Source organism: Vitis riparia, chromosome 9 (assembly GCF_004353265.1).
Source record: "Vitis riparia cultivar Riparia Gloire de Montpellier isolate 1030 chromosome 9, EGFV_Vit.rip_1.0, whole genome shotgun sequence".
In the NCBI taxonomy this organism is placed as follows: Eukaryota; Viridiplantae; Streptophyta; class Magnoliopsida; order Vitales; family Vitaceae; genus Vitis; species Vitis riparia.
In genome coordinates this window covers 4,984,443-4,996,812 of record NC_048439.1, presented here as the reverse complement: position 1 = coordinate 4,996,812, position 12,370 = coordinate 4,984,443, and the positions used below count along the sequence as shown (strand labels likewise).

At 32.8% G+C, this 12,370-nt stretch overlaps 1 protein-coding gene across 4 annotated transcripts; it reads left to right on the top strand.

Moving 5' to 3' along the window:
• The first annotated feature begins 1,461 nt into the window (after nt 1–1,461).
• Nucleotides 1,462–12,155, top strand: LOC117921588 (cyclin-A2-3). 4 transcript variants are annotated; one of them, XM_034839514.1, is made up of 12 exons: nt 1,462–1,607; nt 4,209–4,562; nt 4,972–5,257; nt 6,299–6,435; nt 7,367–7,459; nt 8,312–8,445; nt 10,049–10,124; nt 10,797–10,873; nt 10,976–11,009; nt 11,107–11,256; nt 11,349–11,483; nt 11,668–12,155. In XM_034839514.1, the coding sequence occupies exons 2-12, from the start codon at nt 4,266–4,268 to the stop codon at nt 11,719–11,721; spliced, it is 1,473 nt and encodes a 490-aa protein (XP_034695405.1). In that variant the 5' UTR covers nt 1,462–1,607; nt 4,209–4,265; the 3' UTR covers nt 11,722–12,155. The 4 variants fall into 4 exon arrangements, with proteins under 4 accessions (XP_034695405.1, XP_034695406.1, XP_034695404.1 ...); XM_034839515.1 differs by having other exon boundaries at nt 1,462–1,623; nt 6,302–6,435; XM_034839513.1 differs by having other exon boundaries at nt 1,462–1,623.
• Nucleotides 12,156–12,370: the final 215 nt, after the last annotated feature.

The following is a 12,370-nucleotide window of genomic DNA, read 5'->3' as shown; positions in this document are numbered from 1 at the left end:
TTTACTTTACCTTTTTATTTTATTTCCCATGCATTTTCCTTTAAATTTTACGAGAACCAAAAATAACTTTAATCTTTTTATAAAATAAGTAAAATGAATTTGAAAAAGTATATAAAAATATTTTATTGACTTTGAATCTATTTTTTATTTTTTTTCTCTCATATTTTTTGGAACCAAACATAATCTTTATATTCTATATTTTCAACTTGAATTTATTTATTTCCCTAATTTTTTATTGCTAAAAATTAAAAATTAAAAATTATCCAAATAGACTATTAATATCTTGAGTATAACACAATTATCTTGTACTATTGACTAATTCCTAATTTTAGCTTTTCAAATTTATTTATAAAATGATCTTATAACGTTCAATTCCAAACGTAATCATTAACATTATTTCAATATTAAAAAAAAAAATCATTTTAATAACCATTTGAAAATCTTAGTAAATTTAAAACATATATAATCTTTTTATTGAATAATATTAATAACTATTGGATTGCATTTACATTTAAGGGCAATTATGAAAATTTATTGTATTTCATTTTTAAAAAAATTTAAAATATTTTGAAAAATTATTATATATATATATATATATATATATATATATATATATATATATATATAAGAAGCAACCATAATATCACAATATTACGGATTTAGACTTTTTCTAAGTTTGTATTTGATCATTTAATAATGGTTTTTTTTCATATTTGATTTCGTAATGAAAAATACATAAAAAAAACAAATATAATTAAATTATTAATAATTTATATATTTTTAAATTATTTAATATTTATAATAGAGGACAATAGCTAAAATAAATTTAAAAATAATTTATTAAATTTAAAATTATTTTTTATTTTCTTTTATTTTACCTCTTTATTTTAATTCCCTCGTATTTTCTCTTAAAATTTTTAGGAACCAAAAGTTCTACATTTTGAAATCGATTTATCTGTATTGTAAGAAAAGTTTTTTTTTAAACATTATATTTTAAATTATTTATTTCCCTAATTTTTATTGCTAAAAATTAGAAATTAACTTTATTCAAATAGACTATTAATATTCTAACTATTGACTAATTCAGTATATATCAAAATTGATAATTTTATTTTTTCAATTTTATATGTAAAAAATCTTATAACGTTAAATTCCGAACGAAATCATTAACAATATTTCAAATATTTTGAAAAAAATAATTTTAAGAAACATTTATTGAGAAAATTTTAATAAATTTAAAACATATATAATCTTTTTTATTAAAGAATATTAATAACGGTTTGATTGCAGGCAAAAAGTCAATTCAACTACCCAAAAATAATTTGAAAAAAATAAAATAGAGCAGCACTACGTTAATGATTAGAATAATAAATTAATAAAAGAAAATGGTAAATATCATTTATTATTATTATTTTATTTCTACGTTTCTCTGAGTTTCAAACTTCACCACCGTCCCGCTCACGCATCTCTCACACGTTCTCTCTCCAGAAACATCTCTTTTTCTGGCGCTTCTCTTCGGACAATCGCACTCACACTCTCTCTGTTTCTCTACTCTCTCTTCTTGTCACCGTTGGAGAGAGGTCTTGGAGCTCAGAAGATAGGCTCAGGTCAACATTGGTCAAAGTAATAAACGCTTTTATGCTTTTGTAATCTCAAATTTCAACCTTTTGAGGTGGTGGATTTGTAGATCGATTAGGGTTTGTTGTTTGTTTGTTTCTTTGTTTGGTTGACGAGAAAGTGTGGGGGAAAGGGAAAAGAATCTGGAGTTTTTTGAAATCTGGGAATGGGAGATCGGTTGGGACCCAAGAAAAAAAGAGCTCCACTGTAGTGAGTGTGGTGGTACCGTTGAGCATATTTGAGTTGACTTTTTTCTTCTTTTTGGAAACAGGAATAACAGAAAGGATATGACTCGAAATTTTCTTTTTGTTTCCTTCGTTTTCTCGGCAACCAAGTGGGGGATGTGTAAATTTTTTTAAATTTATAATTCATATATATTTTTGAACTCTCTGTTTTCTTGATTGTGTCTGAGATTTTCTCGCATTTTACGAGCTTAATTTACTCTGTGTTCTGATGTCTTATCCAAGGGGAGCGATGAGTTTGGTTTATGTTTGTATTTGATCTTATCTTCTCCTTTCTTTGTCGTACATTCTTGATCTTTTGTCTTCTTGGTCTTCTCCTGGGTTTTGTTCTTTTGATGGAAAGCTTTTCTGGAGAAAAAGAATTTTTTCGTGGCAATGTGATTGTTTTTTCTCAATGCAAATCAGGGAAACATGATAGATGTCGGTCAAGATGAATGCAGCCTGAAAAAGTTCTTTTCTGGAGAATTATTCCCTGAACTTATTCCCATTTGACCGGATTTCCCAGTTGATCTACAATACCATGGATGGTTACAGTTTTAGTTTGACGATGTATTGATCTATATGTATAATTTGTCATTTTCATACCTTCTTTTTGAGACTTGCTGTAATTTTGGAAACCTGGAACCTCGTCGGCGCAAGTTTTAATTCAAACTATCATTACCCAAATATTTTTCGGTGTACACAGCTCACGTTTCAGTTTTGAAATCTTTTGTTTCAAATTTGATTTTCATGCTAACAAGCCTGTTTCGAAAATGCTTAAAATCTATAATTCAACTGGGAGGACCCATAATTTTCTTCGTCTTATATTTGTTTGCTTTGTTCTATTGTTTTGTACACAAGGGCACACTAAATTGTCTCTGTTATTGAACCAAAAGTTTGTCAGCTGTGGAGAAGTCGGCATCACCAATTAAGAGACAAAAGATAAGAGGGTAAATTTGGGTATGGAATGGAAAAAATACAAAGACAATTTAAAAAACTGCCACACCTAATTATATACAATGTTTGTAAGTTAGACTTAGAGCTGATGAGAATGTTAAATGTTAAATGAAAATAAAATCAAGAGGGAGAGTATGATCACATTCCTCTTTTCTGAAATGGTTATATAGTTCAACATGTCATGTTTGTTTATGATATATCATGCTAATCAGATTAGGCTCTGATGCTAGGTCCCTTGATCTAGCTACACCAAAGTTTTGTCTTCTCTGTTGGATAAAACAAGTACCCAGTAACTCGTAGATGCAACTTATAGTGTCAAGAAACTAAAACCTGCCTCATCAACGTGTTGTAAATAAGGGAGATGAGAATGGTAAAATACCCATATACCTTGCTTAGTCAAAGATTTATATGGTCAAATGTAAGTTTTCCTTGGTCAATTTTTAATGTTTCATTACTTAGTAATGTTAGGAAAGTGAACGAATATGCAAGAAAAGATGGCTATAAGGCTAGCTAAGTCTTATGGTACAAGGGCATTGCCATAAGATGAGGGAGTTTCTAGATTGTTTTGGTATAAGTGAACATCTGCGCCAGTAAAGAGTGACTTGATTCATTCTGAAGATGCTGTGAGCACCAGAGGATGGTGAAAAAGAATGTGAGTTAAGAAGGTTGTAAAGTATCCAATGCCAAGTTGTCAGGATTTAAGGCTCTTTTGAGTTTAGTTGTCCTCTTAAATAGTTCTTACACCTAGAAATTGCTTGGTTTAATTTGCATATCCATTTCCTTCTCTTCTTTGCTTAAGGTTTCATGTAATGTGGCAACATGCTTGATGGGAGTTGGGCAATATCTAATCAACTAAACCAGGGAAGTGTATGGTGACATGTCTATTGAGTTGTTTTGGTTTTCTTGTCGAATTGGTAAATTAGCCTAGCATTGTTAATCTGATTAATTTGGAATCTTGGGGTAAATTTCGAACTGGGTGCAATTCTGACAAAAAAAAGAAGAAAAAGTAATGAAATATTTTAGATGGAAATCTGTCTTTAAAAAAATATGAACTAGCGAAGCATTGAAATAGCATTAGATTTCCTTGCATTGTAGCAATGTAGACTGGTAGATCACCTTATCTTTTTGAAATCAAAGGGCTAATGCCAACCTATGTAGTTTTGTGAGCAGGATATGATAGTTATCTGCTTCAATCATCATGGCTTTATGGATTGATCCTTCTTTTGTAGCTTCTGAAAAAATTGCCTTATGAGAAAAGAGTTTTTGTTCCGTTCTTCTGTTTTTCATGCTTATTTTTTATCCTGGTCCATTGTATAAGCATCTTATTGCTTCTGCACTTTGGATTGCTATACCCTCCTTTTCCTGTATTGGCTCTTCTATTTACTTGGTCCTGCACTGGTCTCTTGGTTGCAGTTTTGATGATCCATCTTTCTGTGTAAATTCTACTGTTCTTCTCTAAGGCCTGTAAATATGGAGAAAGAAAATTGGGCTACTGCTAATGCTGAAGAACTGACCACTCGAGTAACACGATCTCGAGCTGCTACATACCGTGCATCTAAGCAGATGCTTCCTAAAAATGCTTCCATGCCACAAGAACAGAAGCGGACTTCACAATCAAATTTAAAAAGGCCAGCCTTGGAGGAGAAGAACAATGCAGCTTCTGCTACCACAGCTCCTCAGTGTAAGAAGAGGGCAGTGCTTAAGGATGTCGCAAATATTTGCTGTGAAAATTTGTACATGAACTGCATTGATGCTACTAAAATTCAGGTTGCTATTCTTCTAATATGTCTGTTGTCTTTGTTTTAGTGTGCAATTCTCAATGTCAATAGGCATATTTGATTCACTAATACTGTCAAGTTGGTTGTTTTCATAGAGTTCAAATTTTGGTAGACACTTACATTGCATGAGCAGATAAAAAGACACCACAAAAAGTTAAAGATTAGATTCAATTATTTGATTGGATTTTGAGCAGCGTTTAGAATATATTGATCTTAAATAAATTCTTTTTGTTATTGATCATGTAAAAATAGAACTGAATGGAAAGTTCATTTTTAATCATATGATTTATTTTCTAAAAACAATTTCTTGTTAGTGCAAAGATTTATTGTTTAATTTGTCTCAGACAAACAGGCTTCCATTTTTCTTTACTCAAGAATCACAATTTTTTGATTGCCAGAAAAGGAACAGCAAGCAGGCTAGGAAAGGTTGGGTGATGTTACCCAAGGTGGCTCCTTCTGTTACTGTAGAAATATCACTTCATTCAGCTGATCCGAAGGCAACAGTGGCTCAAGAAGTAGAAAAACAGGAAATTGAACCTGAAGTTATATGTCTGACTATAGATGGGAATTTACCTTCCCAGTTAACTTCAGGAACTACCTTAAGGAAATGTGGCATAGCTGATAATCAGGTTGAAAAACACTGTTCTGAAATTGCTTCACAACTCCACAGCTCTTCAAATGAAGGTTTGCATTGTCTTTCAATTCACCTACAAACTTGTTAACTTTTATGTATTAATGATATGAATGATTGCTTGACTAGGTTATGAACTTGGTAGTTTAGAAGAAAAATGTGTCATCTTTGTGGCAGTTTCTTGCTTTTCTAGCATCCGTCAAATTTGAGAGTTCCATGGAGATCTCTATGGGCATAATTCTAGATATTATGTTTATGCATTGCTGGATATTCAACATTAGCAATTAAGTGTGGAAAAAATTAGCAAAAAAAAAAAAAAAATCCTAATTTAAGGCCTACAAGAAATTATATGGGAAATCCAACAAGGGCTAGTGGCTAGTGGTAATTAGTCACTTTTAAATGATGAATTGATAAATGGTAAGTCAAGTTTTAAATGAATATATTAAAATTTCTTACAATGTGAAAGTGGTATAATAATTTAAAAACAAATTCCTCGCTCAAAATCCAAAATATGGAAACTTAAATATGCAAAACTTAACACTTTGCAGTTGTATTGCGCTAATCTCACCAGCGTGATGGCTGGTTGACTTAGGTGGCGGGGTTCCAAGTAAGAGGTGCCTTTTGGACTAGAGTTTGACAAATAGATGAAATGATTTGGGCAAATGACATGAACCTCAATCGGGCTGTGAATCCAATTTCCCAATAAGCTTTTTTCAGTTCTTTAGTCTCCTAATATTTTGTTTCACATTGTCCTGCCACATGCATAGAACACATTATGATTAACAAGGTATTATTTGCATGGAGCTTTCTTGATGCAGCATACTCATGTTTATTATGTCATTCTTCAGCCAATATGTATTTGTCAAGTTATATAAAGGTCATGAAAATAAGGTTGGGTCAATTGGTTTTGTTTTTTTAGTTTTATTTATAATGTTAGTGAAGTTTGTGTATCTGATTGATGCTTTTTGTTAGATCAAATTGGTAGCATGGGTGTGGTTTTTGTGTGTGCGTGGCAGGGGGTTCTTTTTGGCCGTTTTCATTGTACTGTATAAGATCATGTGTAAACAACAGTGACATTGTTTCAATTGGTACAGCAGAAAAGGGTAGCTTTGATGGAAAGCTGACAACATCAAGCAATCCAGATGTTAAGGATATTGATTCTGATGACAAGGATCCTCAATTGTGTAGCCTCTATGCCCCTGAAATCTATAACAATTTGCATGTTGCAGAGGTTTGTGCTGTAGATTCTGGTCTTTGACTTGTATGAACTCTCATTTTTCCTTTTCCTCATCCACCATTTTCCTTTTTGGTTTTTCTAGGTTTGTTCCTCTTTTCTTTTTATTTTGGAATGAACTTGGAGGGGTTGGCCCTCCAAAAAAAATGGAGAAAAAAGGAGAGGAACAATGTGCTTTCAAATAAACAAGCAGACACTTAGCGTAGAAAGACTAACTACCTCAAATCAATATAAACAATTCAATTTAGGGTGCACAACATAAATAGATTTTCCTACTAATTTCATAATTCAGCTTTGTTAATTCCTTTATTGCTGCTCCATTAGCATTAGTACTACAGCCTTCAAGAATTGTACATAACCAAATAAAACAATAAGGGAAGGTAAAAAAGAAAGAAATAAAATGTTCGCCTTTCCTCAAAGTTTGTTGCCTTCTTCACGACTGTTCAACTTTAAAAATGCTTCAAGGACTGCCAAAAATACCATGAACTGAATATTTGTAGGATCCATATATTTATTTATGCAGAAAATAGGACACCTTAAAAAGAGGGAATACCAAAGAGAAAACTGAGAACTTCCATGGTTTGGTTTGACGAATATGATCTACCATTCTCTTTTTATGATCTGGTCTCCTGTTCTGATTTGGTCACCAGATTTTCATATCTGGTTGTAACTTATGATCGTATGAGCAAGTTATCATGCATGTCTTGATCCTATAAGATCCTTGTGCAACTTGTAGTGTATTTCAAAACTCTTTAAAAGCTTATGTGCTTGCATGTGTATATCGATGTGTGAGTGTGTGTTTACAGTAGCTTTATAGCTGGATTTATGTTTTTACCAGGACTAGAGATGGATAACTTTCACTCTCTTTTTACCTCATTTCTCGCAAGACAGTTGTGCTTACTTATAATTTAATCTTTCATTTCTTCAGCTCAACCGAAGGCCGTGTTCTAATTTTATGGAAACAGTGCAGCGAGATATCACTCAGAGTATGCGGGGGATTCTGGTTGACTGGCTTGTAGAGGTTTCTGTAGTTTTCCTCAATGCCACTGATTTGAATGTTCTAATAGTGATATATTTTAGAGTACTAAGCTAATGATAAAGATTATATGCCTAAAACTTGAAAACTTCTAGTTTTTACTTGTAATGTATCCTCTCTCCTTAGAAACATTCTATACTATAATTTCCGCCCTATACGGCAGGACCAAGCTGCATGTCAAAGTTTGTGGAAACTGTTCTATATTTTGTTTTTTGAAACCTTATAATTTTTCTTTCCTTCTTTGTACTTTTTTCTCTTTCCTAGGTGTGTTTTGTAGGTGGCTTTACAATTTTACCTTCTTTCTTAAAAATGTTGTTCCATTTTAGTACATAATTGCCTTTTGCAGATATCCATGCATGAATTTCTAGGACAATGCTTCTAGGATGCCTCAGTTTGTTTCTCCAAGAAGGTTGTTGAGGTTTCTCCAAAAAAAAAAAAAAAAAAAAAAACATTAAAAATTTGAATTTATTAGTTCTTTTTCTGCTAGAACAGTGCTTTGTCAGGGGTATAATAGTGTCTATTAAAGAATATGCCTTTTCTGTTTTCTTTGGCTCCAAACTTAAATATTTATATTGCACCCTTGCTTTGGACCTTTCTGTTTTTAACAAATGCTTCTGTTGTTAGTGCTACTACAACATGGTCCATCATCCAATTAAAAGAAAAACACATGAGGCTCTGGAAATAGGTTTATCTCCAGAATTCAATATCCTTGTCAAGCCAAGAAACTAAATTGAGGATAATTGACTTTATGGCATTTTTAAAATGGTGGTCTGAAGATGTATTATCTCATGATTATGCCTAAGGAAATATCACTTATGATTTTGATCTTTGTTTCAGGTATCTGAGGAATACAAGTTGGTGCCAGATACACTTTACCTCACTGTACATCTCATTGATTGGTTTCTCTCTCAAAACTACATTGAAAGACAAAAACTTCAACTTCTTGGCATCACCTGCATGCTAATTGCCTCGTAAGAAGCTGCCTTATCTATGATATATTTCATTACATGATTTCTGTTCATTCTGAGTTTTGGGAGGGAGTGTTATCTAGGGCATTTTCGTAATAGTCATTATTGCATATAAGGCTGATGTTATGACGATGAACAGCATCAAATCTAAAATAATGCTGCAATATCTTCCATTGGTTTTGACTAAAACAGTTCAACTGACCTTGTTGTTGCTAAATATATCAGAACTTTCAGAATCACTTTAGAGCCTTCAAGAGTGCACCACACCAAATCATTGTCTGACACTGGCTGTTTGGAGGCAGCAAGTGCACCCACAACATTCATTATCTATTTATATAATACCATAGACAGGAAATGTGTCTTGAGGTTTTGAATCTGTTGTTCACTTTTTTCAAGGGCAATGTGCATCCTGAGATGAAGATTTTTCCATTCCAACTTGGTTAACATGATAATTATACGAGTTGACGTTAGGTCAGGTTCTGGATTTATCTGCTCCTTTCTATCGAGATCCATAAAGGAGGAAAGGGATCATCAACCGGCTTGCAGAAGTCATAGTTGTGCATAAAAGAAACCATGTGAGTTTTTTTTAGAGATAGTTGTTTTTGTCGAGTTTTGTGGAAAAACTCAATAGGGAATTGAAACTTATTCCCATGTTTGGGTGTGGTGATGTCATTTCTATTAGATAGACAGAAGTTTTCACTGCCAAAAACCTACAGAAGTGAAAGATCTAATAGAGGAGAAAAACAAGATAGTTTTGTTTAAGTAGATAGTCTATTGAGAGCCTAACCCCAAAGAAGAAACAATCACCATAGGAAATAAGAGAACACAAATAACATATGATGTTCTGTTAGAACATCTGTTTAACCCTCTTCCGTACATATAGGGGTTGAACATAGTTTTAAAAGGTGTGCTTAAATTGCACCTAGGCTCAAGGCACAACCACTCGCTAGTTATAGCACCTTACTTACCAAGACATGTGCCTCATCAAAGAGGCATGCCTTGTTGACTTTACTCTTCCTTTTTAAACACTTTTATTCTTGAAATTTTAATTGTATATTGAAATTTATATAATTTCATTAATTTTTTTATTGAATGTTTCTTTTAAATGTCTAGAATTTTAATTTTTTTTATTAATTGGATTAGATTTCAAGTCATATATTATAAAATTGATATGCATCCCAGGTCACATTCCACTTTACTCAAGTGCTTGCCTTGTGTTGTGCCTAAGCTATTTGAGACTTTTGTGCCTTAGGTGCACCTTGTGCCTTTTAAAACTACGGGGTTGAGAATTTCAGCAACCTTTGTGGTTCTGCATGTATTGCTCAAATAGAATGAGACCCAAAAGTTTTATGCATCACTAGTGAGGATGAGAGGACAAATTATTATGGTTACTGATGTTGAAAAGTTTTCCTGCTCTCCTGTGATGTGATATTCAATGAAAAAAATTACATTGGATGTTAGTGGTCATATATTATTGCTCACATAACTCTCTCATATTTCCAACATTCATGAACATACATGGTAGTTGGGGCAATAAAAACTTAGACATTGAATCTGCTTTATTTGACATGATGTTTAATGTAGTTTTATTCTTTATGGATTTAAGGAAGTATGAAGAAATTTGTGCCCCACGAGTGGAAGAATTTTGCTGCATCACAGACAACACTTACTCAAGAGGAGAGGTTAGTCTCTGCTACTTTCTTGTTTTGACCAATTAGGATGCTTGGGGTTTCATAAACTTGAAAATATAATGATAAGAAACTGTAGATGTAAACAAAATATTTTGAACCACATTTTCATCATTTATTTAGTTGTATCTATCTAAACATTTATTAGTGCCCTTAGTTTGGCATCAGCTTTTATTAGTGCCCTCAATTTTGCATCAAAAAACTCAGATGCATAAATTTGATATGTAAATGTAAGTTATGTAACTCAACTTGCAACAAAATTGTTATTAGTTGAGTTAATTGTATTTCTTCACAGAAGGCAATAAAATATACATAAATTTGGTTTAAATGGTATCTGACCTGTGAAATTAGAGTGGATTTGTGTCATGTCTTGCTGGACCCATTTTGGAACAACAATTAGCATGGTAATGGTCATTCAGAGTACGGAATATATGAAGTTATGGAAGTTAAGGAAAGACTCTTGCAGAGTACCTTAAACAAACAGTTAATAAGTTAATAACCAACTCAACAACATATCTTTAATGTAGAAAATTTCAACATATTGAACACCGAGTTAGAGCCCTTTTCTTATTTTATATATTTATGTTCTAGTTTTATTTTACTTTTTCTTCAGAATTCTTCTGCTTGGTTATTTGGATTTATAAAAGCTTGTCGTTGAACTGGCAGGTGGTGAAAATGGAGAGTCAAGTACTGAACTATTTTGGCTTTAAGATTTTTGCACCAACTGCAAAAACTTTTCTCAGGTACTTCAGCTTATTATCCAACATCTAGTATTTTCATGACTAAAGGCTTCTGTATACCCTACTGAAATTCCTATTAACTCTAGCAAATTTCTTGGTTTCCAGGAGATTCCTACGAGCGGCACAAGCATCTTACAAGGTAAAACATAACCTGGTTTGCTCAGGAGATGCTTTCTTTAATTTAATTTTTGCTCTGAGACTAAAACTTCCCATTTTTAACTTCTTCAAACTCGCAGAATCCTAGTCTTGAATTGGAGTATTTGGGTAATTATCTAGCAGAGCTGACACTGATTGACTATGGCTGTCTGAAATACCTTCCTTCCATCATTGCTGCATCAGCTGTATTTCTTGCAAGATGGACACTAGATCAATCAGGCCACCCTTGGGTTTGCATCATCTCCCTACATATTTCCTTTCCACTTGATTTTATTCCATGTAAATGGGATTGGGGTTATGACTTCATCCATGCATGTGGCAGAATCCCACTCTAGAACACTACACCAGGTACAAGGCATCAGATCTCAAGACTGCAGTTTTTGCATTACAAGATTTGCAACTGAACACTAGTGGCTGCCCTCTGAATGCCATACGTGGCAAATACAGGCAGAATAAGGTAAAAATTAGTATAGAATGCCATGGACGTTATCACTTTCATTTACTTACATTTCCTTTCTCACCTTAAAAATGAAGGATTATTGTGTTACAGCTATATAAAATCATGTCACTTGCAATTTGCATGGCCATAGTTTGAGCATTTTCTACTAGTTAATCTAATAATGTGTTTGTTGTGGTAGCAGTTCAAATCTGTAGCCAGTTTGTCTTCCCCAAAACTGCTCCAAACTCTCTTCTAAAGATAAGATGGCTTATTCATCATTTTCTCAAGGGACTGCTAACAGATACATACACTAAACAGATGGGAAGTTTCTACCCAGCGGCATTGTGTGCATGGAGTAATACTGATGTCTAATCTTAACCCATTTTCTCTCTTTCTCTTTACTTTTCCAATCTCTGTTTATAAGTTCTGTTCAAGTTCTAAAAAAGGTCTTGGTTCCTGCCAATCCTGTGCCTTTGTAACATTGTATCAAGAACTTGAAATACTACACTGATGGTTGAATTTAAGTGTTTTAAGGGGGTTTTTTCTTTTTAAATTTTCAATCTGAATCAACAAGTTATTTGAGAGCTGAGAATTAACTTGTCCAGTTGTAAGTTTCTGTAAGAGAATGTAATGTAACTTCACTAGCCAAATCTTCAATCAAATGAACGGTTTCTGTATTGTAAGTGCTTATTCCATTTGTGCCAAAATTTTCTTTACAATGTTGTAATTTCCTTTTTTCATTTTTTGAAATCATGCAGTTTGTGTCATGGTTGTGATTGAGTCATAGCCGCCTCTTTATTATTCCCCTCCAAAGTTTGGGGAGAAAAAGTTGGGATAATTTAAAACTTGTTTGACCGTGATTCTAGGAGATGTTTGTAACTTTTTTAATACTTAAAAATAATTAT

Coding starts and splice junctions, on each gene's coding strand:
- LOC117921588 (XM_034839514.1), top strand. CDS start 4,266: ATGGAGAAAGAAAATTGGGCTACTGCTAATGCTGAAGAACTGACCACT. Junction 7,460..8,311: donor TGGTTGACTGGCTTGTAGAG/GTTTCTGTAGTT, acceptor TCTTTGTTTCAG/GTATCTGAGGAATACAAGTT. Junction 8,446..10,048: donor ACCTGCATGCTAATTGCCTC/GTAAGAAGCTGC, acceptor TATGGATTTAAG/GAAGTATGAAGAAATTTGTG.